General features: G+C 55.2%; 1 protein-coding gene across 10 annotated transcripts in view; it reads right to left on the reverse strand.

The window, feature by feature from the left end:
* The window catches only part of PAX2 (paired box 2), a 98,808-nt gene extending 73,358 nt beyond the window's left edge, over window positions 1–25,450 (reverse strand). For 6 of the 10 annotated variants that reach the window (XM_087767907.1, XM_087767903.1, XM_087767904.1 and 3 more), the window contains exons 1-3: window positions 12,723–13,259; window positions 8,806–8,974; window positions 7,351–7,548 (exon numbers count right to left, since the gene is read on the reverse strand). In XM_087767907.1, the coding sequence (XP_087624033.1) occupies window positions 7,351–7,548; window positions 8,806–8,974; window positions 12,723–12,765 (410 nt within the window). In that variant the 5' untranslated portion in view covers window positions 12,766–13,259. Of the gene's footprint in view, window positions 1–7,350; window positions 7,549–8,805; window positions 8,975–12,722; window positions 13,260–25,320 lie in introns of those variants that run through there. The other 4 variants (XM_087767906.1, XM_087767899.1, XM_087767908.1 and 1 more) reach the window with 2 other exon arrangements.
* Window positions 25,451–27,812: the final 2,362 nt, after the last annotated feature.

A 27,812-nucleotide genomic window follows, 5' to 3' on the forward strand; every position in this document is an offset into this window, starting at 1 on the left:
GCTCTCTGAAGTCTCAAAGGGCTGCATTGTTAAGGTGTTTTTAAAGTCATTTAATGGGAGTCAGATATCCAAATCCCTTTAAAAATTTAGGGTAGAAAAGAGAAAACAAGTAAAAACAAACCCACATTGTATTACAAGTACTCATGATTTTTATGCCAGTTGCATGATTTAGGCTCTGCCTTGGCATTTTTAAATAGTTGGGACTGGTAAATATGGCCATGCGTGTATAGGCTTCAGCAGATTAATTGGGATTACAGTGGAAAAATCCTCATTCCCGTTAGCTCTCAGTTTAAAGACTGATGGTTTGGGAGAAAATGTCAAACCTTTCTGACACTTTCAGGAGTAGTAGTACTCATCATCATCAGAGCCATCTACACACAGATGGGATTTCCTAAAGCCCTAGTTAGCTGCATGGATGTCAGGCCAATGACAAGTGCTTTTGAAAGCCTCTACCTTTCCACTTATAAAGACCTTCCCCAAAAGTGGGATCCCTAAATATTTTGCTGATTGTAAGTAGCGAGCCTAAACTCCATTTGAATTTCAACATGTCTTAATTAAAGACCATGGCAAGTTAATCTAAGTGAAGCTCAGCCTTGTTCAACTGTCTTGAAGTCATATCTTTTTATTCAAGTAATATGGAAATATTTTGTTTGAATGGGCTTTAGAATCAGAGCCGTTTAATGGGCTTTAGAATCAGAGCCGGTTTTTTTGGGATATTTGATATACTGCTGAAAACATGACTTTGTTTTGTATGCATCATGTCATCATATCATAAAGGGTCCAGCTGGCCTGCTAGGGCATTATCGATCTCTTTAGCCAATGCCAAGATTATTTCTTATTGTATGTTTGCTTGTTATGAATACCATCTAGTTATATATATTCCAAGAAAGCAGGAATTCCTGTGGGGTGCAATTCCACAACTTAATGGACCTCCCTATCAGGAGATTCCTTCTGCTACCGTTTAAATGTTTCCTTTCTTATTTCCCTCCCTTCATTCCTGGCTATGCTGCTTTGTTTAAATGTGAATAATTCCTTTCCTGTTGGAGGGACTGTGCCCTTCAGATCACTATATTGTTCTCACCACTTCGTCATTGCTTGGCCAAGCCACTTATATTTTCTCCTCTTTTCTCCCAAAGTCAAATGAGTTTTTCACATAATAGTGATTCTGGTAAATGAGGTTTAGCTCCATAAGACTCATTCACCCAGCACTGAAATGCAGCTACCTCTGTGGCAGAATGCAGCAATCATTCACTGGAGGTGAAAGCTTGAAAATGTTTAACTTCCAACAAAAATCAAGCTTTCTGTACATCTATACAAAAAGGAAGGGCTGGGATTTTTGGGTGATAAAGAGACCGATGTGTTCTGAACTTCGAGGTTCACAGAACAGGGAGCTCAAAACTTCCCAGGCACAACCAATCTTATTTGCTAACTGCCTCTGTTGAGCTAGTATCTCTGCAATATGAAAATTAGAAAAAATGTGGCTAGCTTATTGTAGTTCCCACCATACAACCTTGCAGTGGCCAGATATGAGGAATAAAACAGAGAGAAATGCTATGAGCATTCATTTACTCTTTCAGCTGCAGTAACATTGTCTGTAACCTCTGCTTTATGAGCCTGTCCTTTATTTGCAATGATAAAAAGAAGATAATACCAGGTTTGTGTCTGATGGAAAAGAATCTGAATTTAAAGGAGTATACTCCTTGTAATGAAGCCCTGTGTGACCCGACCGCATTCTTTGCTCAGCTGAAAGCAACTGGCAGTAGAAGTCTTCTACCTTGAGAGCATCCCCTGATGCAGGAAATTGCATGGGAACCTTAGACTCAGCATCAGCTAAGTGAGAGGATCCCTGCTAGGATCCCGAGCTGCTTCTGTGCTCACTAAGAAGTGCCAGATTACGAGACCTGGTAAACTCGGACAAGTTTTCTTCACCCCTGCTTTGCACCAACCCGTTGTCAGTCAGAGGCTAATCCGGCACATGGCCAGTCTAATCCTTGGCCTCTCTATTGAGAAAACTCACATGTGGCTACTAAATGCTGATGCTGGGGGTAGGTTTGTAACAGACACATTTGCCAGTTAAAACTGTGCAATTCACCCCGTGTTCACTGTAGACCATGCAGTTGTCACTACTTTTGGTCACTACGAACCAGCTGCCGTTAGACATACTCTGTACTCTTCCAACTTCTTCCTAGACTCATTGCCTGTCCTCCAGGAATTCCAGATTTGTTCAGTGGGAAAGACAGGGAGAGATTGGCCAAGGTGTCCTTTGGGGAAGTTCTCAAGCAAGGCTAGCAAGAGTGACTCAGAAAGCTCGGTTTGCATAACATTGATTTCTTCCACATATGACACAGCCCCTGCCCTAATACGCTTCGCCTGCCTTTTGCCAGACTCAATTGTTCGTCTTGAGACGTTACGTTTACCTCAATTGAGATTCTGTTCAAGTTTATCTCCCTTGCGTGGGCTAAAGCCTCAGCTGATGTAAAACAACCTAGCTCCAGTTTTGAACCTTTTCTCGTTACGTGTTGAACTCCATGGGCATTTGTAGTGAAAGGTCACACTGAGTTTTACAAAGGTAGCTAAATACCATTATTTTCATTTTACAGATGGCAAAGCAGCCTCATAAGGAGTCCGTGTGACATGCCCAAGATCAACCAGAAAGTTAATGGCAGAACTGGTAAGAGAAATCTGGCCTCCTAATAGGCCATTCTTTGCTCTAAACTACAGGCCTGCCCACAGCCACTGAAATTGGCCACATGCTCAACAATATTTCAGTGTACAAGTATATTTCACTGGTCGTTATAACCTGAATCAATGTGTGTGTCTTTCCATACGTATTTTTAAGAAGCACATAATTATTGGAGACTTTAACTAGGAATCATTAGCCAATTGTTACATAATGAAACAGGAGACATCTCCCCAAACCAAGCGCTTAACACTAGAAATTAGCGTATACCCAATACCTAAGAGAAGATTGAAGAAACATCTAACAGCTTGGCTGAGATAATATATCCACTAAACTCTGTTCTCTGCCATGGGGTATTAGTTAGGTCTGCTCTCAGGAACTCAGGGTCCAAAGTGTATCCAGAAGGCTGACTGAACTCTGTAATGCTTTGGCTTCAGCATTCCTTGGATAAGCACTAACTGGGAGTCCCTAGTACTGAACCCAGCTGCAGGAGAGCTGGGATAGAGGGACAAAATGTGGAGGGGTTGTTTTGCTTTGCCTTTCTGGACCTGTAAGAAATTCATTAATTTAAGAGAAGCAGGAAATAATGCTTAAATGACAATGTCCGTTGCATCACTTGCTGCATAACCACGAACGCGTGTCCGTGATGTGCTCCGTCCTGTTCCTACTAAAGTACACTGTCTAATTCAAAAGAGTTTGCTGGGGTGATTATTATCTCATGAAACCTGTGTTCTTAGGCCAACTGTATGTGCCGCAAAACAAAGGAAAAATTCTCATTAACATCTGCCTCCAGGTTTATACTTAGGAGACCACCGCGAGGCTTACAAGCAGTGCCTAAATCCAGTTGAAATATTCGAACCCAAAGTGACCAAAGATAACTCGTCTATAGTCATATGATAGATGGAAAAGTTCAGGCTGCCAGGGTGCTCAAGAAGCAAGGTGCTCAAGTGGCTTAAAGTAAGCATTAATTGCTTACCAAAGAATTAAAAGCTTCTGTCTCTCGCCTGCTTTTCAATTACATGCACTGTGTCTATGTGTGTGTGTTTACATATATGCATGTATATATATACGTATGTATATATATGTGTGTATACCTACACATACCCAATAGGTTTATACTGTATAGTACCTAATGTATGGAGCGGGAACAGGAAAGCTCCCAGTGCAGAGATAACTGCTCTGCCTTGATCCTGTCAGTTCTGGTGCGCTTTGCTTATTAACTAGTATACTCTCTGGACTTTTTTGCCATAATTAAGAGAAAACTACTGCATAGCAGAAGACTAATTTTTTTCCTGAATCTTGACAGGGTGGTTAAGTCATGTTTTTCACCAGAGTTTGTATCTAGCCTTTATCTGCATGAGCTTGGTATGAAGAAGTTTCTGATAAATCTCAGTACTGAATTACGTGTCATCCCAAATGCGCCCTGATATTCTCAGTGCAATACCGACAGATCGGTGCAATGTAGGCACATAGAATTCATGTATCACAAAAAATAATTAATGGAAAATAGATTTTAAAAATGTTTTAGGGAGACTTTAAAAATGAAATTGAAACTGCGTTGTTTTGTAGTCTCTCACCCGAAAGCCTTTGTTAATGTTAGACTAATCCCCAGAAAGAAAGAAAATAAAATGTAATTAATACATTTTCAGAAAATCTTATAATAACCAAAAGTAATTTTTTTTCCATGTACAAGGACATCTCCATTTTCAAGTGCAGTATTCACCGTCCATCTAGGGACATAGGTAACTTCTATTTCTGTAAATGCCTTGCTTATAGTCTCAAGATAGGAAACGGCTCATGGATGTAGCTCTAACAGTTCTGGACACTGGGCCAATGCAGATTTTGCTTTGGAAACTCCACATCTTGCAAAAATAAGATGACAGATATTTCTAGAAGATTGGTTTTTAAAATTGTCATCTATCTGAAGCTGCTCAGAGAGTTGGAGTGTTAGATTAACTCTAATTTGTGATCGTACTGCAGGTAAGGGATGTGCTGTTACAAAGGACTGACCCAATTCTATACGTGTATTTTGACAATGGGAGAGAGAAAAACGTACATTTAAATTGTGAACTTAGCCCCCTCTTTGAGTTTTGTGAGTTTTGTGAGCTGCAGTCACAAGAGTCACTGGAGTGATGAAGCTCACGCTACTCTCCGCGGCACCAGGATTGGGCCCTTATATACTCGCTATTTCCTATTCCACTGCAATTTTTTCCCAGTTCGCTGCCATGTTCTTGCCTAGCACAGACTTGCAAATTTTATGACCTGTGATATGATGGGCTCACTTCCTCACGGTGTGAGTTTTGGGGAGCCTCACACAAAGGTGAACGCAGGGAAGTTGGGCCTGAATTTTTAAAAGGAATGGGGAAAGACTTAAGCAGATGAAGACAAAGCGCTCTTGCGCCTTGGTGACTACACACTCAAATGCCATCGCAGTATGATTCAAACATGGTGGGTCACAGCTGAGCCTCTTTAATATAATAATACTTAGCAGCTACAAAGCACTTGTCCTTCTCCAAGCATTTTGTAAGTGCAATCTAGCTGACATCTGTTCCCATCTCCTTCTGAGAAGGATCAGCTTTCATTTCCAGGGTGGGGAAACTGAGGTACAAAACCCCCAAAGCCCTGCCGCAAACCAGTAGCAAAGGTGGGAGGAAAGCCTGGCACTCAGGCTTCTGCCCGGGACATCGCAACCCGGACACGAGGCGTCGGGTCCAGGCTGAGACTTCAGTGACATTTGGATGCTAACATCCCTTGAGCTAGCCGCAGTATACATGTGTGTCGGGTCCGTATATGCTGTTCCTCCAAAGAGCCCACAGCCGTTCCTCTGGACTTGGGTACCACCAGCTTAATTCCTCCCAGGGATAGCTGGCTGTCCTTCTGCAGCTGCCTTTGTAAGGTGTCTGAATGTCAAACTGTTATTATTTCAATACCTGACTGAGAGAGTAACAGAGACCTGGAGGTTTTTTAGGAGGGTGTATAATTAGCCGATCAGTATTATGTTACCCTGTTCATAACTTAATAACCATTTTAATACAGATGGCACACACAGGGATAATTTCCTAGGGCAGCCTAGCAGTATATTACAGAGACAGTGTGTCTGAGGGAATCTTTCTTAGCCAAGGTACATTCCACTAGCTAATTCTACCTGCTGTTTTCAAGATGATTTGGGATAATTCCATATCATTTGCAAAATATTAAAACCCATTTATATAGGATGCCAGATTTAGAAATACACAGCCTGAGTTATTAGACATATTTTGATAAATCTGCCATGAAAAGCGCAAGACAAAAAACACCACTGCATTTTCCCTGCTATTTATTTTTTGCTTCCCTTGCTATAAATACACCAGGTTTTAAAAAAATATCTGGCTAAACTTGTAATATATCAAAAGGGCCAATATACCGACTCGTGCATTTTTATCTATGCAGACACTACAAAAGCCTGCATGCATATTTACATATACCCTATATACATTTATTTGAGTGGGAAGCGCCGTGTATTTGGGATTGCGTGCAAAATTTCATCTATTCTTACTCTGTGGGTGAGGTATTTCGTGCCCTCGTATGTACCCTTTGCAAATACCCCCGTGTTACTCTGTTTCCAGAGGCTGTATTTCTGCGGGCATAGTCAAGGTACCTGTACATACGTGGCAGTAAAACAGCGTAGTTACTTTTGCTGTGTGCGTAAGGGTGCCGTGTGTTGCCAAAGTGTGAAGATCTGATGCATGTTGCGTTTGAATGCGCAGGCATGTGAACAGTCGGCGCGCTCCGCAGTGTGTTAGGACTTGATTACATCTATCACCGGCCTTTTTCTCCTGCATCGATCCTTTTTGCTTGCTTATCATATGGTTATTTTTGTCACCTCAAACCTGAGACCAAATCTGAGACCCTCCACCAACAGAAGTCGCACCCTAGGAGCTGGGGGGAAATGGTTCACTGGGGCTGAATCCATCCCGCAGCTTCCCGCCTGCGGCCGGGGCCGGGATCGGGACCAGCCCGCGCCGGGACCGCCGGGAGCCGCGCTCCCCGGCCGGGGGAAGGGGTCCCCTTGCCGCTTCGGCCGTTCCCTCGGGCGAGCGGTGCGGAGGGAGCCGGGGAGCGGGTGGAAGGGAAGCCTTCCTCGGCGCTCAGCGGCTCGGGGCCGGGAGCACGGCTTGCCAGCGGACCACGGCGGCTTTTCGGCTCAGAGCCCTAACGCCCTGGGCAAGGCAGGCGGTCATGCGCACCCCGCCAGGGGTGTTGGAGGGGCAGGGGAAGACCCGGCTCCGCCGCCCGTCACCCCGCCAGCCCGAACAGCCCCCAGCCCTTGCGGCGGCGCCGGGCTGCTCGGCGGGGAGCTCACCTGCTCTCGCAGCAGCGCTGCCCGCCCGGGCCAGGCGGCGGGCGCAGGCTGCAGCCCTGCGGCGTGCGGCAGCGAGCCCCGGGGCAGACCCGCTCCCCCGCTGCCCGGGCCTGCGGCAGGGGGCAGCCGGCTCCGGCCCCGCTGCCCGGGGCTGGGCTGGGGGGTCACGGCGGGGCCGGGCCCGGGGGCTGACGGGCCATGCCCGGGGCTCCCGCTGCGGGCGGGGGGCTGGAGCAGGCGGTATCTAACCTGACCGAGGAAGCACCGGGGTTTACGGGGCCGTAAAGAGGCGATCGGGCCGCGAGCAGGGCCACGGGGTTGCTCTTACCTGTTTATGGAGGAGACGCTGGGGACCGTGTCGTTGTCGCAGATGCCCTCGGCCAGTAGCCTGTCCCGGATCTCCCAGGCGAACATTGTCGGGTTTTGTCGCTTGTACTCGGCGATTTTATCCACTACTTTGGGGGTCGCCACTTTGGGTTTGGAGCCGCCGATCACGCCGGGCTTGATGCTCCCCGTCTCGTAATACCTGCACAAAGGACGGTCAGTGACCTGCCGTGCCCGAACAGCCCCGCCGTCCCCGGGCGCCCGGTGCCCGGCTGCCCCCCGGAGCGCCCCGCGGCCCCGACCCCGCGCCCCACCTCGGCCCCGGCCCCGGCCCGCTGGGGCGCGGCGGCGGGCGGCGGCGGCTCGGGTGCCGCATGGCGCGGCTCCACAGGGCGCCGGGCCGCCTGGGGCCGGGGCTGGGGGACCCTCTTCTCCTCTCCGGGGCTCGCTCCCGCTCTCCTTTTCTTTTTTTTCCTTTTTTTTTGTGTGTGAGAAGCGAGGGGCGCCGGGCTCTTCGCCGCCTCCCCCTTCCCCCGCCTTACACGCACAGGCTCGTTTCAGGCCCGGGGATCGAGAAACAAAACAGAAACCCTCGCCCCGGTGCGGCCGGCCGGAGGCGAAGCCCGCCGACCGGGAGGCCGGGGAGGGGTTGCGGGGAGCGGGCAGTGCCGCGCTCACCCCCACCCCCCCCCGCTCTCCCGGCGGCTTCTCCCCGCCGGCGCGCTGGCGGGGCTGTGGGTGCGGGAGCCCGGCTGATTCCCCCCCGGCCCGGGTCCCTGGGAAGCGGGTGCTCGTACGGGGCAGCCCCAGCCCGTCTCCCGCTGGCCATTCGCTCTGCCGGCGGCAGCGGCTCCGGCCCGTCCCTTGCCGAGGGCACGGCAGCGCGCAGGCACCGCAGGCACCGGCGGCCGGGGCTCTGCCGCCCGCGGACACCGCTCCGCGCCCGAGCGGCCGGGCCCGGGGCGCCGGCTCCCCCCGGCCTGCCTCTGGCCGTATTTCACACCACGTTTGGCGGCGATCGGGTACTGCGGGTATTTATTTATTTATTTATTTGCCCCGTTGTTTATTTATTTACCCGTGTGTTCGCCAAGGCCGCTCACGGATTGTTGTGGGTTGGGCGATTTTTTTTTTGTCGTTGTTGTTTTGGGTTTTTTTGTCATTCCTTCGTTTTTTCTCCCCCCGTCCCTTCTCTTTCCCGCCCTCCCGCCCACCCCTCGCAAATTGTTCGTCTTCCCAGGAGTTTCCAAACACCGCCGGGTGCGGGGGGGGGTGTGGAAGCACGTCCTTCCCGGCTGGAGATGGGGGCCCTGCTCGGCCGCGGGCTTCCCCGGCGCGGAGGTGCCGGGGGCGCTCGGGGAGAGCCCGGCGCCGCGGGAAGGGCGAGAGGTGACAGCGGAGCGGGGAAGGGATGCACCGGTGCCGGGCCCAGGGGAGGGGAAGGAGCTGCCTCTTTCCTTACCTGCCCAGGATCTTGCTGACACAACCGTGGCTGACCCGCAGCTGCCTGGAAATGTCACAGGGTCGGACCCCCTGGTGAGCCAGCTCCACTATCCTTTGTCTCACCACGTCAGGTAGGGGCCTGCCGTTCACAAACACCCCCCCGAGCTGGTTCACACCCCCGTGCCCTGCTGGGGAAAGAGAAATAAAAAAAACACAACAACCCACGCACACCAGAAACACACCGTTAGTCGTGGATTCTTCGCCACTCGTAGCGCAAAATCTCCAGTCACTACGGATGGATGGAGGTGATGGCAGGGGGTCAAGAGGGGGGAACAAGGCGTGGGGGAGAGAGAGAAGAGGAGAAAAAGGGAGAAAGAAAGAGGGGGAAACAGGGAGAAAGAGAACGAAAGAAAGAAAGAAGGCTAACGAGGAAAGAAAGGTAAAGGGAGAAGGAAAGATAAAGAGAGAAAAACAAGAAAAGGGAAGAAAGGAAAAAGAGCGAGAGAGAAAGAAAGAGAAAGAAATAAAGGAGAAAGGAATAAAGAAGAGAGAGGAGGAAGGATGGGAAGGACAGAGAAGGCAGAGTGAATTTTCCCGAGCCGGGGGCTACCCGGGAACCGTCCCCCCGCACGCCGCCTCCCCTCCAGGGCCGGAGAGCCCCTCTCCCTCCCGCGGCCCCCCTGGGGCGCCGGAGCGGCGGCTTCCCGGGCCACGGTGGCGGGGCGAGGACGGAGGCAGTGCCCGCCCCGGCCCCTCTCCCCAGAGTTGGGGAGAGATGCGCTCCCAAACTCCGGAGCTCAGCTGCTGAGCGGCTCCGGGCGGACCCTGCCGCAGTCCCCCTTCCCTCTACTCCTGGGCTTTTCCTCTCCCCTTTCATTTTCTCTCCACGATTTTCTATCACATTGTCAATTACAGCTGCTGGCGAACCCCGCCCTCCCTCGCCCGCGGCGTGGCCCCCGTGCAACGCGCCCGTTATTTTCGGATGCGAGTTGAGGGATTCAGCGAGGAAAAGAGAAAGGGAAAGAAATGGAGGGAGAGGGAGGGAGAGAGAAAGAAAATATTCTGTGCCCCGCGGCCGATGTTCGTTTACAGACAGACCCTCTCTCTCCTCGGCTTTCGATCTTTAAAGGAAAAATCCTCCAGTTAAAAAAAAAAAAACAAACTAACAGACTCGCACCGTGCCGTCTTTCCCCCCCGCTCACAAATCTAATTCAGGGAAAATTTAAAATGCTCCGTTTTCCTCTGTTCCCCCCGTTCCAGGCAAAAACCCGCTCGCTCTCAGATAGGACTCCTAGGATCGCTTTTTTCCCCGATCTCTCTCCATTTCGAAAAATAACTTGGGGAAAAAAATAAGTATGCACCTGCTAAGCATGGGCAGGAGGACGGGAGTGACGGGGATAAAGGGAGATATCTCCTTTTGGGACTCGGCAAGACGGGCGGCAGTGAACCGCTTGCACCTGGGCCGGTCTGCATGGGAGGCGGGAGCAGCTCGCTTCGCCCGGGCGGGCGGGGAGATGCGGGCGGGCGGGCGGCGCAGCTCCGGGCGCGGCTGCCCGGGGTCTCTGTCTCCGCAATATCCAGCTGATAGAGCTGTGGAGTGCACACTGTATTAAAGCTTTCCTTTCACACCACCCTAACCTTCTGTATCTTCCTCGCCAAGAGATCTTAGTTCGTTTTGCAGTTTGCTGAAAAATGATCTGTTTGTATTTTCGCTGAGGTTTTTTTCTCCCCTGCTTCTGACACTGACTTATTGGCTCTGAACTTAGTGGAAACTCTCATTGCCCTGCGATCGATCCAAGTCCTTTCGCACAAATAGAGTTTTTTCCATCTCCCCCACCCCTTCAGTAACACCCCCACATATCCCCTCCCAGCCGCCTCGGCCAGGGCGCCGGCCGGCGTCCCCGTCCCTTCCCCGATGAGCCGGGGTTATTTGCTGCATTCTTTTGTTAGTCTTTCTTAAAACATATTTAGGGGTTCAGAGGGGAGGGGGGATATTTCTCCTTCCCCGCTAAAACCCGCGGGTATGTGTTGCCGTGTGTTTTCTTCATTTGTTCAGAAGCCCTTCTGCACATGTTGCCTCTAAAGTTACAAGACAGCAATTTCCTCGGCAACTCCACGATAAATAATTCAAAGCACCTTTTATAACTCGCATTACAAAGTATTAAAAGGCAACAGATGCAAAAAAGATTAAAAATTAATAATTCAAATTATTGCAGCCCGGATGTTTTTCACACGAGCTTGTTCTGCTCTGCCCCGTGCTTTTCTAGGGTTATTTCTGTCCGAGCAGGACGATATTTACATGTATTTCTCTGCGGGTGAGGGCCGGCGTCTGTAGGCACCCCCCAGCCAGTCGTGCCGCTTTCCTACCGATCGTGCTTCGCTCTCTCTGTGTGGCAGGAGCCCGCGCCCGTATGTATTTTAATTGCTTACCAACAGCTAGGTCTGCAGATCTAGAAATACATTTTAGGGAACAAATCCAACGTTGATTTTATTTATTTATTTTTTTAATCGGAAGCCAAAATTGTTTACGATCTCATTGGAGTGTTTTAAAAATCAGAGAGAGTGAAATGCCTCTTTCGGCTGCCTGCGTGTTCCCGATCGTACCGGAGGCAGAATTACTGCAATCGCGGCCGAAAGCAGGTCGCAGCGCTGAAAACTAAAAATAACGTCTAATGCACCGACTATTTGCTGTTAAAGGTCTTCGAAAATTAAACCCTACATTTTAAGCAATGTATCCTGGAAATCATTGGTTCGGAAACAGGAGGACAGTTACCTACATCCACGTTTGGGGATCTGATCATGGGTTTGTAATTCTGCGCCTTCCTTCTCACGGCAAAATCGGTATTTTTTAAACTTCAAGCATTTCCATTTTATATGTTTTCGGTTTGTTTTTATGCAGCGGGCAGGGCGTGTCCTCGAAAGTTTCGGTGTCAAAAGTTACAAATTGCTCTTAATTATTCATTTCCTGACTCAAGACGCTCTCAATCTCGGCTTTCTATTTGTATTTCTTTCTTTAATTTAAATCTCGGAAATATTTTCCCTCGGTGCGGTGAAATTAAAATCCCTGAAAATTCCTTGTTACAGTCCCTGGCAAAGGGGTCCTTTCGCTTTCCTTCGTCCCCCGCTTATAGAAAGGTTCTTTAAAGTGAAAATGTATCACGAATGCACTTTCCTCAGTGCCAGGAATGCATTTAAAATGCACACCGGCGATCTGGTAAATAACCCAGGAGGGATCGTGACTTCTCGGGAGCCTCCGGAGCCGCCAGATCTCCCAGCCGTGCAATTGTCGTATTTTTCCCGCAGTCCAGCCTTTCACCAAACCGAACCAAACCGAAGCACGGAACAGCCGCCGACCAACCCGCCATTAATTTGAAACTGGCGTCTCCCCTCTCTGCCACTGAAATCCGAAATCAAAGCGAACAGCGACAGATCGCGGGGGAGACGGTGGGTCTGGAGCCTGGCAGGGCTGCGGGGAGCCCTGGCCCGGCGGGGCAGGGACAGGGACGGGGACGGGGAGAGGGAGAGGGTCCGGCCCGGGGGCTGACGCGAGTCGGAATAAACTCGTCTTGCCTGCGGGGCGGCGGGGAAAGTGCCTTTGCGGAGGGGAGATCTGGCTCGGGGCTGTTGTGCTTCGCACGCAGCGCGGGCACAGCCGCGCACAGTCCCCTGCCCCCCGGGCGGGGGGTCCTGGCCCCCGCCCCGCCGCCGGCACGGAGCCCGGCTCCCCCCGGGACCCTCGCTCTGCCGCCGGGGCCGGCGGTGCCCGTCCTGCCTTCCGAAGGGCTCTGTGAGCCCGGGTTCGGCCCGGGGAGGAGAGGCCGGCGGGGAAAGGATGGACCGGGAGGAGGATCAGGTGAGGGAGAATGGTTGGGGAAGGAGGAATGGAGGGATGAGGCAGAGGGAGAGCAGCGGAAGGAGCCGGGCTCCAGTACTCACGGTGCATTGCTGAGAAGGGGTCTGCCTTGCAGTGCATATCCATGGGGAGGCAAAGGAAGGGGAAGAAATCGGCTGAAGCCGCCGTGTCGCCTCTAAAACTCAACTTCAAGACTTAGGGGAGAAAAAAAAAAAAAAAAACAAACCAAACCAAAACAAAAAAACACACAAGGAGAGGAGAGGAGGGGAGCGGCGGGGTGCGCTGGCCCCCCTGCCCGGCGGAGCGGGGAGCGAAGTACTTCCCGGGGGGCGGGAGGGCTGCGCCGGCTCCGGGGGGCCGGGGCGGCGGAGTCAGCAGAGTCCGTGGGAGCGAGGGGCTGGCGGCGCCGGGGGGCAGGTGGGTGTCATGGCTGGGGGGCTCAGAGCATCCCCGGCGGCGGGGAGGGCTGCCGGAGCAAGGTGCGGCCGGCGGCCGGGCGGCGGAAGGCGCGGGAGGACGCGGCTCTCCCTCCTCCTCCTCCTCCTCCCGCGGTCCGGGGCTAGTTCATTTAAGTTCAAAGCGGAGTAGCAATCCCCGGGAAGGCGGCGAGCGGCGGGCGGGCGGGCGGGCGCACCCCCTCCTCTCGGCCGGCGGAGGATCCGGCGCCCGGCGGACTTTCGCCCGAGGTGGGAAGTGCTTGCGAGGAGCCGGGGCCGGAGACTGGAGCCTCCGCTCCCGGTGTGTGTCTCTCTAAAAGCCGCAGCGCCCTCAGCCCCCCGCCCGCCTCCCCGGAGATGGATGACTTGTCAGACAAAGGCAATAGATTCCGACACTCTCTGATTCGCCAGCGCGCCGAGCCGAGCGCGGCCAGGAGAGGAGAGGGGAGAGGAGAGGGGAGAGGAGAGGAGAGCAGAGGAGGGCCGGGCCGGCGGCGCTCGGCGCGGGGGGGCCGCCGCCTTCGGGACCCGGCGGCGGGGGAGCCCCGGCCCCGCGCCGCGGAGCGCCCCGGGCCACGCGTGTGCGGGGCGGCGGCGCCCCTGCCCGGCCCGCGGGAAGGGAGTTGAGCCCCGCTTTGTGCCACTTGCGGCTCTGGAGCTTTAACTCCCCGGTCGAACAGACGCGCACCCGCACAGGCGCGCACACGGCTTGGCCGTTCCCTCGCCTTCTCACGCCCCGCTCCCTTGTACCGGAGACTTTGCTCGGGGTGAAACGGGAGCGGGGGATTCGATGGCACCGAGGCTTCCCTGGTGCGCGGCTCGGGGTGGGAGACGGGCGGGGAGAGAGGGAGAAAGGAGGTGAGGGGGAGAGGGAAAGGAAAGGGGGAAGGAGAGCGACAGAGAGCGAAGAGGGAGATCCAGAGAGAAAGACATAAAGAAAGAAAAATAAATAGAAGCTAGAGAGACCAAGAGAGAGACAGACAGACGGACAGGAAGAGAGAACGAGAGAAAGAAAGAGAAACAAAGAGCAAGACAGAAAGAACGAGAGAGAAAAAGAAAGAGAAAGAAAGAAGAAGAAAGAAAAAGAAAAGAAAAGGAAAGACGGACAGACAGACAGACGGAGCTTCTTGCACCTCTTCGAACCAATAGCTTGGGCCCATTTCAGTCATTGCAAAGTTTCCCCTCACGCTCATTTGGGAAAATAACAGCAAATCCAACCTCCCACTTTCCGCGTCTCCGCTGCTTTTTTCTTTTTTTAATGCTAGAGTGGGATTTCATAATTATTTCACAAAAAAGTCTACGGCTAAAATAGACGTGGCTTTGACCTAGCAGAGCAGCAGAGAGCAAGGAGAAACGCCTTCTTAGGGTAATAACCAGGGGTAAAAAGACAAGGTAGAAATTGCTGTGAGCTCAATTTTGATTTTCGGGCTGCGAGTTTATCATCACCTGAAACGTACTTTCTCCTTCTCCTCTCCTCCTCCTTCCCCATCCCTCTGCTTATTTGTCACGAAACGGCCCCTTTGTTTTCCAACTGGTTTAAGCAAAGAATCTCTGAGATCTTTATGAAATATTTTCCACCGTTTCATAAATCATTTTGGCACTTCAGCTGATGTTTTATCTTTCTCTCCCCCCACTCCCCTCTCTCTTTCCCTTGTGTGCAAGAAGGATGATTTGAAAAAAAAAAAAATTGTTGTTTTTGACAACACCGGCGGTTAAGTGTAACGTGAGGCAGCGCTCCGCTCCCGCTCTGCGCTGCGGCGGGGCACGGCGGGCACAGCCGAAAGGCGAGGGCCGGCCCGGGGCAGCGGCCCCACGCAGGGTGGATTTTCCACGGGAGCGGGGGTCTCCGCTGCCTGCTCGGGAGCGGGGCTCGCCGCCGCCCGCCCGGAGAAGGCGCCTCTCCGCCCGGCCCGGGGCGCTCCCGCCGGCCGCCAAGTCTGCGAGCGGCCCCGCCGGGGGTGCCCCCCTCGCCGCCGCCGCCCCCGGCTCGGCCCCGCCGGCCACCGCTCGCCCGCCCGCGGCCGCGCCCGGCCCGCGGCGCCCCCCGCCCACCCGCGGGCTGCCTTTATCAGCCGCCCCCCCGGCGGCCGGGCCCGCGGTCCGCGGCGGGGCCGCCCCCGCGCAGGGGCGGAGGGGGCGGCCGGGGCGGCCGGGCGCAGGTGCGGGGCGGCGGCGCTCCCGGCTCGGCCCCTAGATGGCGCCCGCCGGTCGGCTTGGCGGCGCGGCCGCCGTGGGGAAGGGGCGGCGGCGGCGGCCGGGCCGCCGCGATCCCGCCGCGATCCCCGGGGCCACCGCGGTCTGCCGGCGGGGTCCCGGCGGCTGCGAACTGCCCCGGCAGCAACACCTCCCGCGGATCGCCGCTGCCGTTAACCCCGTCCGCCGCCCAGCTGCTCCCGCGCCCTCGGTGGCTGGAAACGGTCCTCCGCCGAGCGGTCTAGGTCGCTCCTCGTCCCCCAGCAGCTCCCCCTCCCTTCCACCCCGGCCAGCCCCGGTCGCCCCGCGCCCTCCGGGCCGGGCACAGGCACACGGCCAAGCCCGACGGCAGGGGCCGGGAGGTGAGGGTGGGCGCCCCCCGCAATGCCGGGTGGAAGGGTACATCCTCGGCGCGGTTTCTGCCTTTCCCAGCCGCCCCATCCCCAGGGCCTCTGCTGGCAGGGAACTTCCTCATCGCCTCCCGCCCGGTGCAGTCTCGGGGAGTTCATTTTGTCTCTCACAGAGATGCTCTGGGCCTTTATAACTGTTGATTGTACGGTGAGGAGATAACAGCTTGGTGGTGGGCCGGGGCGGGGGGAACCGGCGGACCCCAAATGTCCTCCGGAGAGTGTATCTTGCTGTAGTTTCCCCACTCCCTATTGCTGTTTCCCCATCTCAGGGAGGAGAAAGGCTGAATAAGAGACTCGAGAAATACACAACGTGAGCGCTCTGCGAGACGAAGCTTGAGTCCCACGTCGCAGAAGTAATGCGTGTAAACGGGGGAGCCCCGAGCCTGGTAGAACAAGACTGCTTTCTCGGGAAAGGAAGAGAAGGGGAAAGGGAAGGGAAAGAGGAAAGGAAAGAAGAGGAGAGGAGAGGAGAGGAAAAAGGAAAAAGGAAAAAGGAAAAAGGAAAAAGCTCCCCGCTCGCTGTCCCCTTCCCCCACCGCACATACCACAATATCACCTGGTGCCCCTTCCCACACCAGACTTCCTGGAAGAATTGCTTTGTCAACATTTAAATCCACCGAACAATGTCTGTCTGCCCAGATTAAAAATACCGGCCCGGCCGCGGGCACGGCCGTGTGCCCTGCGGGACCGGGCGAGGCCGAGCCCACGGGCCTCTTCCCACTTCCACGGCTCCGCATGCATCTCCCCAGCCTATTCCCACTTCACCAGCCCTGGGTGCTTTTTTCCCCATCCCACTTTAAATTAACGATTCTGCTTCTGTCTTTTCTTTTTCTCTTTTCTTTTCTTTTCTTTTCTTTTCTTTTCTTTTCTTTTCTTTTCTTTTCTTTTCTTTTCTTTTCTTTTCTTTTCTTTTCTTTTCTTTTCTTTTCTTTTCCTCTTGTCTTTCTTTTCCTTCCTCCCCCCCTTCTTTTATTTCTTTTTCTCAAAGAGGATCTGAGGATCTCCCCCTTCTCCGCTAACCCCCCCCCCAAGCTAGAAACATTTACACTTCAAAAGAGGCGCCTGCCTCTCCGCGGAAATTTCAAGAAAAATAAACTTTTGGGGGGAGTTGCGGCGACAGCTATCTTTCGATCTGCTTCATTAGCCGGCTTTCTCCAGCTGATCAAGCCGAAATCTTCTCCATTGATCCTATTTCCCACCCCCGGCCCCAATACACATAACCGCCAGGGCCCTGGCAGCTCCCCCCCCCGAAGTCTTTTTGGATCTCCCGTGCTGCCTCGGCTTCGCCCACTCGCCGGGCGCCCGGGCAGGGGGTTCCACAAACGCTGCTCCCGGCCGTTGCCCCTCTCCTCCGCTGCCGGCCGGGCCGGGCTCTGCGCCCGGGAACAACAGGGGCGGGCGGCGGGGCAGCCCCGGGGAAAGTCAGGCCTGGAGCAAAACTGTGTCTGCGATCGCCCCCGTCTCCAGAGACGGGACTTGAGCCCACCCCGTGTTCTACGGGTTGTCTGGCGCCGATTCCGCTGGAAACCAGTTAAAAGCGAGCTACGGCTAGCGGGCACCGTGCTGCGGGGGCTGAAGTTTTGTGTTTATCCCACCCCGAGATGCCGCTCGCTCCTGGGCTCAGCACGGCGCCTGTCCGCCTCCCCTTGCCAAGCGGGCGAGCGCTTTCAGCCGAAATGCTGGTAGTTCGGAGGTGCTTTAGCTCTACCCTTAATACTCTCCAGCACCATATTTACGAATTTACAGGATAAATCTGCGCTGACCCTCTGTATGTATTTTTCTGACCTGCGAACATTAATTTAACCTCACGTGGGGAAGTCGGGGGCGAAATCCCTGGCTGTGAAACGCTAAAGAAACAAAAAATTTAAAAAGCTCAGGGATGTGAGCGTTTAAGGGAAGGAGTCAGCGTGTGTGCGAGTGTGAGAGGGGCCTTCAAGGAAGGGAGCGCTCCGAGAAAACCTTCTCGGGCGACTTTTGGGGTGCTTTGTCTGAGGACAGAGTGATTTCTGGCCTGAGGAGGCACCCGCGGCCTCTCCCCAGCCAGCACCCAGGGGAAAGGGGTGTCCAGACCAGGGATCGCTCCTTCCCTGTGGGGTTGCTGGGGCTCTGATCTTCCCCGGGGGGGAGAGGGCGATGGGGCAGGACCGAGGTGCGGGCAGCAGCGTGGAGGTGTGGGAGCGGGATCCTGGGAGGTTTTCCCCGGGCCCGGCAGGGCGAGGGGAGGCAGACAGGGCCCTGCCGCCCCTCACCGCCCCCCAAGCCGCTCTGCCCGGGAGACCCGAGGTGGCTCGTGGTGGCCGAGTTTAACAAATAAACACAAAGTTGGGTTTTAAACGAACAAATTAATAAAGAAGAGAGCGCGAAAAGAATAAAAGACCCCCATCCTTCCCCTCCCCCTGCGTCTCAGAGCCCCTCTCCCTCTCTCTCTCCCCCTCTAAGCACCTCTGGTCACGTTGGAGGATGAGTTTTTGGAGAGCTTCTGGTACAATATGGAGCACCACGGGCTGCAATTTCACACTCCACAGCACATTCCCCCTAAAGCTACTTTCTTTTTTTCCCATCTAAGACCCCCTCATGTCTCCCCCTCTCTCTTTCTCTCGCTCTTTTGTGAGCCATGGGTGGGTTGCATGTCTGGGGGACGCCGGGGCTGCGCGGAGGCCGGCGGACGGGCCCTGCCAGCGGGGCGGCTGCGTGTGTGCGCCGGGGGGGCCGCGCTCCCCCCTCGCCCTGCCTGCTGCTGGCTTTTCCCTTCTCTGCATTTGTTTGCCCTGAATGGTAATAGCCCACGTGTGCTGCTCTTTATTCAGTCACCGACACTTTAACCTCTCCTCTTTACAAGAGAGCGTTTGCCACAAAAACGAGACAAGCCGGAGACCTTTTACAGCCTCATTGAGGGGGGGAAAAAAAAAGGAAAGAAAGAAAGAGGGGGAAAAAAAGCCAACAATGTGAAGAGACACTTCTGCAACAAAGCCGCCTCTTAGCGCACCGGGCCGGCCGGAGCTGGGGCGAGTCTCCAAGCCTGCCGGGCCACAGACGTACGGGGACGAGGACAGCCCCGGCGCTGACCGCCCGAGCCCGCCCCCCCTCCCCGAGCAGGTAGGCAGGGAGCGGGCACACGGCTCCCGGCGCCGGGCCCGGGCCTCGGTCCGTCCCCTGCCCCCGAGCCTCGCAGCCGGCCCCGGGCTGGGGCAGCCCCGGCTGCAAGCGGCGTCCCCCGACCTGGCTCCCAGCGGGGCGGCCCCCGCCGGCCGGCATCGCCCGCTCGCCACAAAACCCCCGCCACCTCTCTCTCCTTTTGTCTGTGCCCCGGTCCCGGAGCCCCTCCGCTCCTCTGCCTGCTCCTTTCTTTGCCCCCGAGCGGCGGAGCGGGGGTGGGGGTTGAGGGCGGGGGGCGTCCGCGCTGCTCCTCTGACCCAAAGGAGCTGGCCCCGATGTGGACCCTCCTGCCCCCCCGGGATGGGAGGCTGCGGCACTGGCGAGGCCCAGCTGCCTCTTCCCTTTGCCCTGGGCTGCCGCTGGGGTAGAGGCGTGGGAGCCCCCCTCTGCTGCCTCCTCCCCCCACGCCGGAGATGTCTTTTTTTGTCCTCCTCTAATTTCTCCATAAAACTCCCGATGAGTGAATTAGACGCTTATTAAAGTCTCCTTTTAATCAGCAGTAATGGGAGACCCTCCCTCCCTCCCTCTCTCTGCCCGTCCAAGGTTAGTTTGCCTCCGGGCCATTTGCAAATGTTAGGATTTACAGTTATCACACGCAAAAACATTTATATAACCCCTAACTATAATACACCCATAAAAACGGGGAGGGAGCGAAAACTGCTGCGGATCAGCGAAAAACCCTATGGCTTGCCCATTAAAGTCCCTGGAAAGGGTAATTCCAGCAGTCAGAGGGGCCAAAGTGTGGTAATGACTGCCTGGGATTCACGTCTCCAAAAACGATCGCACAAAGAGAGCTGCCGGGGAGAGGGGCGGCCGCTGCGCCCGCTGCCTCCGCGGGGCCGACGGGGAAGTTGGGAGCAGACTTCTCCGCACCCGCGTGAAGAAGTGATAGACGTCCCTGGAGGCTGCAGTCCTTCCTTCTCTCTAGCGCTCCTTCTCTCTGCCCCCTCCTTCCCCTTTCCTTCTTTCTTTCCACCTTTCTCCCTCTTTTCTTTCTTTCTTTCTTTCTTTCTCTTTCTTTCTTTCTTTCTTTCCATCTTTCTCCCTCTTTTCTTTCTTTCTTTCTTTCTTTCTTTCTTTCCATCTTTCTCCCTCTTTTCTTTCTTTCTTTCTTTCTTTCTTTCTTTCCATCTTTCTCCCTCTTTTCTTTCTTTCTTTCTTTCTTTTTCTTTCTTTCTTTCTTTCTTTCTTTCTTTCTTTCTTTCTTTCTTTCTTTCTTTCTTTCCATCTTTCTCCCTCTTTTCTTTCTTTCTTTCTTTCTTTCTTTCTTTTTCTTTCTTTCTTTCTTTCTTTCTTTCTTTCTTTCTTTCTTTCTTTCTTTCTTTCTTTCCCTCTTTCTTTCTTTCCCTCTTTCTTTCTTTCTTTCCCTCTTTCCCTTTTTCTTTCCCTCTTTCTTTCCCTCTTTCTTTCTTTCCCTCTTTCTTTCTTTCTTTCCCTCTTTCCCTTTTTCTTTCCCTCTTTCTTTCCCTCTTTCCTTCCTTCCTTCTTTCCTTCTTTCTCCCCATTTCTCCCCCTTCCCTCTCTCCATCTTTCTTCCTTTCCCTTTCGCCATCTCCTTTCCTTCCAAACCAGGCTGAGCCCGGACAGTTTCTAGACACACACGAATCCACCTCCCCCGAGAAAGTTGCCCCGGTCGCGTTTCTGGCAGCGCTCCCCACGCCCGGTTGCCACCCCTGCCTCTGCCCCCGCTCCCCGCCGCCGCGGACGGCTCCGCGGTCCGAGGGGCCGCGCCGGGAGCCGGGTCGGGGAAGGCAGCCGCCTTTCCACCGCCAAACAAAGGCTGGAAACGCAACCAACAAAGGACCTGGCGCGGCCCCTCCGCCCGGTGCGGGAGCCGCAGGTGAGGGTGAGGCTGGGGCTCGCCCGGCCGGGCGCGGGGGTCCGGCTTGCCCGGCAGTGCTCGAACCGGCGGCGGGGAGGCGGGGGTCTGCGGGGCTTCGGGAGAAACTGGTCGTAAGTTGGTGGGGAAACTTTCCCTCCCTCCCCTCTTTCTGGGAAAGCCGGGAAACCTGGCGATTTCAGTTCTCTGTCCCTTTCGCACAGGGGGGGGTCGCTCCTTCCCTTCCCCTGACTGGGAGCCGCGAAAGCCCAAGTTCGGCGCCTAATTAAAAAGAGTGGCAGGAAGAGTCATTCCTCTTTAACATCAGCTGTTAATGGCCTCGGAGTTTAGTGCATCTGAGGAGGAAGACACAGAGCGAGAGGCAGCGGGATGGAGCGTGCGGGGAAACGGAGGGGCTGGAAGAAGGGGGGGTCTCTGAGCGTGGTGGAGGAAGAGAGGGAGAGAAAAGGAGAGAAAGGGAGAATTGTAACTTAAAAAGAGGAGCTGGAAGGTGGAGGGGGCGGAGAAGGACTGAACTGTGAGCCGACGCCAAATCTGCCCTCCAGCTCCCCTGGCTGCCTCAGCTGGGCAGGCTCGGGGAGGGACGGAGTCGGGGAGCGGGCGAGGGCGAGCGGCGGCAGCGGAGGAGAGAGGACGAGCGGAGCCGGGATGGCGAGGCGGGAGGGAGGGACGGAGCTCCTCCGAGCCGCGGAGCGCTTTCCCTAGCTGCCTGTCTTGCCTTCTCCTCTCTTGCACCCTGATCCCTTCTCTCCTTCCTCTCCTCTCTGAGGTTTGCAAACCAAACGTCACCAATCAATACGAGTCCCGGCTCCGTGGGTGCGTGTGTGCGTGTGCGTGCGTGTGCGTGTGTGAGCGCGTTTGTTGATCCTGACCTGCTGGACTTCAAAAATCTGCCGCTTCCGACTCCCTCCCAGCCTGTAAGTTCAGAATTACAACCTTCTACATCTATGCAAACTTTTATTTATCGGAGAATTCCTTTCTCTAGGAGAAAGAGAAATTGTCACCATGTGATCGGCTAATTTCTGACACACGGGGCTTTACCCCTCCCGTGGATCTCTTTGACCTGTGCACAAGCCATAACTTTGGCAATGTATATACAGTGTTATTTCTGCAAGGCAGTTTTCCAGGGTTAGGGGAGGTGGTTGCATTCTGCTAAATGGATCCTTTGTGGTGAGTGCAGATTTATGCCCAGTTTTGATTTATAATTAAATTAGCTTCTAATTTGCAATATGTGTGTCTGTGTTTAAAATGTATCTAATCTGTGAAATTGAGGACGGGGGCACTTTAAATGAAAGTCTACCTTTCGCCTCAAGGGTTTCTTTATGAAGGGATAGCCGGGAGGGCAGCGTGCAGCAGGAAAGCGGGGCTGTAATTTCCACTAGGAGATGTCAATCAATCCTTCTTTTCAATACATCAATTAATAAATCCGATTGGTGCTGCGGGCTGCTCCCCCCCGGGCCCTCTTTCTGGCCGGATGGGGAAGTGTGAGGGGAAGGCAAACTTTGGCAGGGAGGTCCCCGCAGGCAGCGCCCGGCCCGGCCCCCCCCGCCTCCCCCGGCCCTGCGCTGGGCTCCGGGACCGGCTCCAGCCCCGCAGCCCGGCCCCGGCGCGGCGCTGGGGGCGGCCGGCGAAGGCGGCGGGGCTCTCCCCGCCGGCTCTGGGGGTCTGGCAGAGCTGAATTAGCACGACCCGGTGGGGCACCGTCGGGGTTTTCGCCCCCACGGGCGCGCCAGAGACACGGGGCGGCGGTGGGGTGCGCACACGCGGGGAGAGCCGGGCCTGGGACCCCCCGCCTTAGCTGATTTATATTTAGGCTTCACTTATTTAAACGACACCCCCACACACCCCCGCGCTCCGTCCCACCCCACGCAGCTCTAACCCGGGCAATAAACATCGTCGTTTTGTTCGGTTGTTTTCCAGCGGAACCGCAGCACCCAGCTTTCATTTTTCACAATTAAAAAGGGGCCGGGATGGTGGGGAACTCCTCCAGCCTGACAGCTCGTCCTAGCTCTCTCTGCTGTCAGCGTGCGCTCCCCACCTACAAATCAGCGGGGAAATGGGGGGAAAAGGGTATTTCTTTATTACTATTATTTTTTTTTAACGGGCAAATACAGGAATTCCGTGGTCTCTCTCTAATTTAGCAATGACACCAATTCTCCTTTCTTTTTAAGTGGCGCTGGTTGTTCAGAAGAGTACGGCGGCGGTGGGCAGGCGGGCGGCCGTGGGGAGCCCGAGGAAAGCCCGGGGCAGGGGTGCCCGGTGCCCGGCGCCCGGTGGGGACGGGCCGGTGCGCGGAGGGGGCCGGCGCTGGGACAGGGCGGCACCGGGGTCCTCCCGTTGGGTCTTTGCCCTTAGAGCGTCGCAGGGTCAGAAAACCCCGGCAAACAAAACTAATTCAATGGGTCGCCTCTCCCTGCCAGCGCGCACACGGTGGTTTACAGAAATCCGGCTAAAGAAACGGGTGACTTTTCTGAAACCCCGGCCGGTGTGAGAGAGTCACTTAGAGGGGGGGAGAGCATCCTCAGACTGCTCCGTAGCCATCATCATCATCATCATCATCATCATCATCAAGCCCGTCCGTTTGATTTAAAAACAGCACGATAGGGACCAGGCTGTCACTGAACGCTGTCTCCTCGGCTTCCCTGTTTTTGTGTGTGTCCCCCCCCGGCTTTTTACCCTCGGGTTCGCGGGCAGCTGCTGTCGGTTTGGGTTGCTCGGCACCAGCGTCTTTTGCGCGCCGCCGGCGAGCGGAGCAACGCGGGGCAAACGCCGGGCTGCGAGAGGGAGCGCAGGCAGCCGGGGTGTGCGGGGCTACACTTCGGGGAGGAAAGGAGTGAAAAGGAGAGAGAGAGATTGAGAGAAAAGGAGAGAGATTGAGAGAGAGTCTCCCAGGCAGCTTGATCCCATTAGCTCCGTCCTTGGGTTGCATATTTATACGGTCTAGGAGGTGAACAGATGGACTATCAATTTAATTCCATCTTCAACACCATCAGAGATTGATTTTCTACTCGCTTTTAATTTTGCCATAATTAATTAGATCATTACAACTGTTTTCTATTGATCTCCCTATTTAAACCTCAGATGCAAAGGGACTTCGGCAGATCCTTTAAAAACACAGAAGGGAAAAGGAACAGAGGGGGTTGCAAACTTTCTGAAGGTTTTTTTCAGTTTCGACTTAGAGGATTTTCGGTGCAGAACAGCGAAAAAAAGCCGCTGTGGCCTTTTCTTTTAGGAGGCCTTTTTCGTTGCCTTTATATTTTTCCTTTACGTTTTGGTGAATCTTTGTCGTGTTTATATATAATGTACCACATATATAATAGATTTAATTGCTTCGATTATGAAAATACATGCTCGCGCGTGTATGTGTGTATATACGCCTATATACACACCTACAACGTATTTAAGATTTACCGAGGTGGTGCACATACATTCCTATATGGGGAATCTACCGACAGAACAGAGATGCGGTTCTCTGAAGGGTGGGTGTTTTTGTTTCCCTCCCGTACGTGTCTCTCTGTCTGTGCACCCGAACCACCCTCCGGACGGGGGATTTTCACCCTGCGACTCCGCCAGAAATGAGAAAAAAAAGCGGGAGCCGCAAGCCCGCTTCCAGCGCCCGCCGGAGCCTGTCTTTGCAAGCCTCCCCCTCAGCAAGCGGCTGGTAGCGGGGCAGCAGCGCGGCTCTGTGCTGACCGTCGGCGAGGTTTGCGTTTTAAGCCCCCATTGAGGTTTCTGCTCCTTTTTTTCCCTGCAAATCCCTAAATTGAAAGCTCCGTTTCTATAGGTAATTTGAGGGAACCAGCCCGCGGAATTGTGCTGTGACCGCGAGCGGCAGCGCCGAGGAAAACCTCTCCTCTCCGGCGGGGTTTGTTTGAAGCTTTGTTTGCAAATCATAAAATTGACGACGGGGGCGGGGGGGGGGGGGGGCGATCCGGAGACCCGTCCGTCGGCGGGGCAGGTTTCGGGGGGCGCAGAGCCCCCGCCCCGCCCCGGCCCCCCGCAGCCCCGCTCCCGGGGCGCAGCCGCTCCGCGCCCCGGCCCCGCAGAGCCCGGCGAGGCGCTGGGCTGCCGGGGAGCCCCGAGGCGCGGGCAGCGCAGGTCCAGAAGCAAAAAGAGCCGCCACGGCGAGCGAAGTTTCACGGGGTGGGGAGAGAGCCGGTGGGGAAAGAGTTTAGGCGATGCCCTGAACTTTCTACGGACGGGAGGGAACTCTGGGCTGGGGCAAGTCGCCAAAACCGGAGGGTGAAGCAGGCCGGGGGCTGAGAGCGGGCGGCGGGGGCTTGCACGGCCGGGCCGGGCGCCGGGGGGCGGCGAGGCTGGGCGGCCGGGCCGGGCCGGGCCGGGCCGGGTCGGGCGGGGGGGGCCGGGGCTCGCGTCTGGAGGCTCCGCTGCGGGCCCTTGCGAAGCTCTCAGGGTAAACACAGTGGGAACCCAGCCCTTCGAGGGGGGCTGAAGCGGGCACCCCTTAGGAAAGGGGGGCGTTTGGCAAGTGAGATGGCAAGTGTTAGAGGGGAATCTGGCAAGGCAAGGAGGGTGTGTGTGGAGGAGAGCAGAGGCAGGCTGCCTCCTGCCAAAGGAGGGAGTTGGGGGTGACGGTCTCATCCCTCCCTGCTGAATATTCAGCGCCCCCCCCCCCCCCCCTTACCTGCTCTCCCTGAGCTCTGAGCCATGGCTCCTCTGCCTAATGGCCCGTCTCCCCGGGACGGCTGCAAACCAGTAGATCCGCCGCGGCCTTTCTTCGCTTCTCTCCTCCCCGCTTGGGTGTCTTGCTTTCCCCCGCTGACTTTCGAGATCTAGGCGCAACCACCCAAAACTAAACGGTTTAGATAACAACACACACACACACACACACACCAGAGCACCACCACCACCACAAAAAAAAAAAAAAAATAGCCAGCCACAGAGAAAGAAACGCCGCTCTACTGAGCCGGGACAGGCTAAAAGGAGGGGAAAATAAATAACAATCAAAGCAAATGCAGCGCTGCTGCTTATAAAAGTGGAGAGGGACTCACCTGCTCCAGTGTAGCAGGGCTGTGGAGATGGGGGGGAAAGGGGCTGGGGGGGTCCTGCGGGGGGGCAGCGCCTGGACTTTGAATCTGCTTCCCCTTGCCCCCCTCCCGCAAACTGGCTACCTGTAGGGAAGTCTTGTTGCGACAGCAGATTAATTTGTTGTCTTATTACCATAAAAATGTGCTCAGAGAGGGGCTGGCGGGAGAGGGGGTCGCGGGACAGAGGAGGAACTTCCTCCGAGTTGAAAAGGGAGGCGGTGGGCCCTGGGAGCGGGCCGGGGCGGGGGGGGTCCGTGCGGCGGGGCAGCCCCCCGGGAGCTGGCAGCGCTCAGCCCAGGGGCCCGGCGGCCTCCAGGTGGGGTGGCGGGGGACGGGGCCGGGGGCTCCGCCGTTTACTTTGGAGGCGGCGGCAGGCGGTCCTGTGGAGCCTGCCCCGGTGAGCGCCTGGCTTTGTGCTTCTGAGAGATTATCTATCTGCCTATCCATCCGTCCATCCATTTAGCTGTCCGCTCGTCTCTTCCTTGCTCCTGCGGCCGCGTTTCGGTAAAGGCTTCGCGACCGAACAGAAATAATAAATAAAACAAAGCTCCAAAGAAAAGAAGAAAAATTCCCAGTGCTAAAGACATCACTGAGCGAATATTTTTCTTTCTCTCTTTCTACCCCCCCTCTTCCATCTCCCCATTGATTGAAAGTCTCTCTCAGCTCCAACAAGGAGTCCCAGGAAAAATGAACCATTCTGCTATCGATTCTTCATTAAAATTACATTTCTGCATTTGCTAAATTGGTTTTAAAAAGCTTCCCCTGTTATTATTGTCTTGTCAGAGCCGGCGGTGCTGGGCAAACAGTATTTAAAAGCTTGGGACCTCTCCAAGATGAGGCTGTTGGGGGTTTTGTGTGTGCATGTGTTTCTTTTTCTAAAGTGTTTAGGAAAATGTTAACAACGCGGACTGGCGGGAGGCATGCCCCAGAGAAGTGGATCATTGTAGAAATAAAGAAGGTGGAGGGAGCGCTTTCCTTCATAACACTTAAAACCCATCGATTGTCGCTTCAAGCAAGGAAAAAAGAGTTTCATTTTAAATATTAAAATGGGACGCCAAAAGTCAATAATGGCAGCAATGGGTATTTTTCTAAGGCGTCGTCTCCAGCCCGGTCTGCGGCAGCCGCCGGCTCTGTCTGGAGCAGCTCCTCACCTCGCCGCAGCCCGAGCCCCTGCCGCCCCGAAACGTGCTTCCACCGAGGGGGTTTAAATCGGCCCAGCTCACCCTCACACGCGCACCGGCTTCCTCCGACCTAGCCCCGACAAACCCCACGGAATCCCCCTCCTCCCTCCCCAAACCGGTGTGGGAAAAACCCAGGAGGGACTCTGGGAGATTTACTTTGAATTCTGCAAATCTCTCTCGAAAGAGCAGGGAAGCAGAAATGTCTTCCTGATGTGTTTATCCCCTAATCAGTTCATTAGTTATAAACAACATGACATTAGAAGTTAGGAGGCAGTTGATATTAATTTTTATTTAACTAGTTGATGTTTAATCCGTCACGCCAGGCTGCTTAGAGAGAGCTGCCTGACACAAACCAGTTAGAACTTCATACACCGCGATGATCGTCCGGGCACCGGCACAAACGGCGGCGGGGGGGCGAGGGGCAGGGAAACGGAGGGCGAGGGGGCGAGGGGCAAACCCGGGAAAGAGGGGAAAGCAGCAGAGGAGGCTGCAAAATTCCTCCCTCCCCGGGGTAAAGAGAGGGGAAGGAGGGGGGGAAAGATGTGACTCGGCAGAGAGAGGCAGGGGGGGAAAGGGGCGTGAAAAATATCGCCCGGAGGCTGAGCCGAGCGGGCCGGGAGGAGACGGTGCCGGTGCCAGGCACCCTGCGGGGCGAGGGGCGGGATGGGCCGCCGGGCCGGGCCACCGGGCCGGGGCCGCCCGAGGGTCCCGCCCGGCCGGGGGGCGGCAGGGGCGGCGTGGGGCTGCGCGCCGCCGGGCAGAGCGGGGGCCGCCGCCGGGCGAGTCCTCCTCGTAATTAAAAGAGGCGCCGGTTGATTAGAACGGGGCTGGCCGAGGGAGAGCAGCAACACATGGCGGGGCCGGGATGGACGGGGAGCGGGCTTCTCCCGGCCGTGCGGGGTGTGACA

This window comes from Nipponia nippon, unplaced genomic scaffold, assembly GCF_047370975.1.
Source record: "Nipponia nippon isolate SJK-2023a ecotype South Korea unplaced genomic scaffold, ASM4737097v1 scaffold_3, whole genome shotgun sequence".
In the NCBI taxonomy this organism is placed as follows: domain Eukaryota; kingdom Metazoa; phylum Chordata; class Aves; order Pelecaniformes; family Threskiornithidae; genus Nipponia; species Nipponia nippon.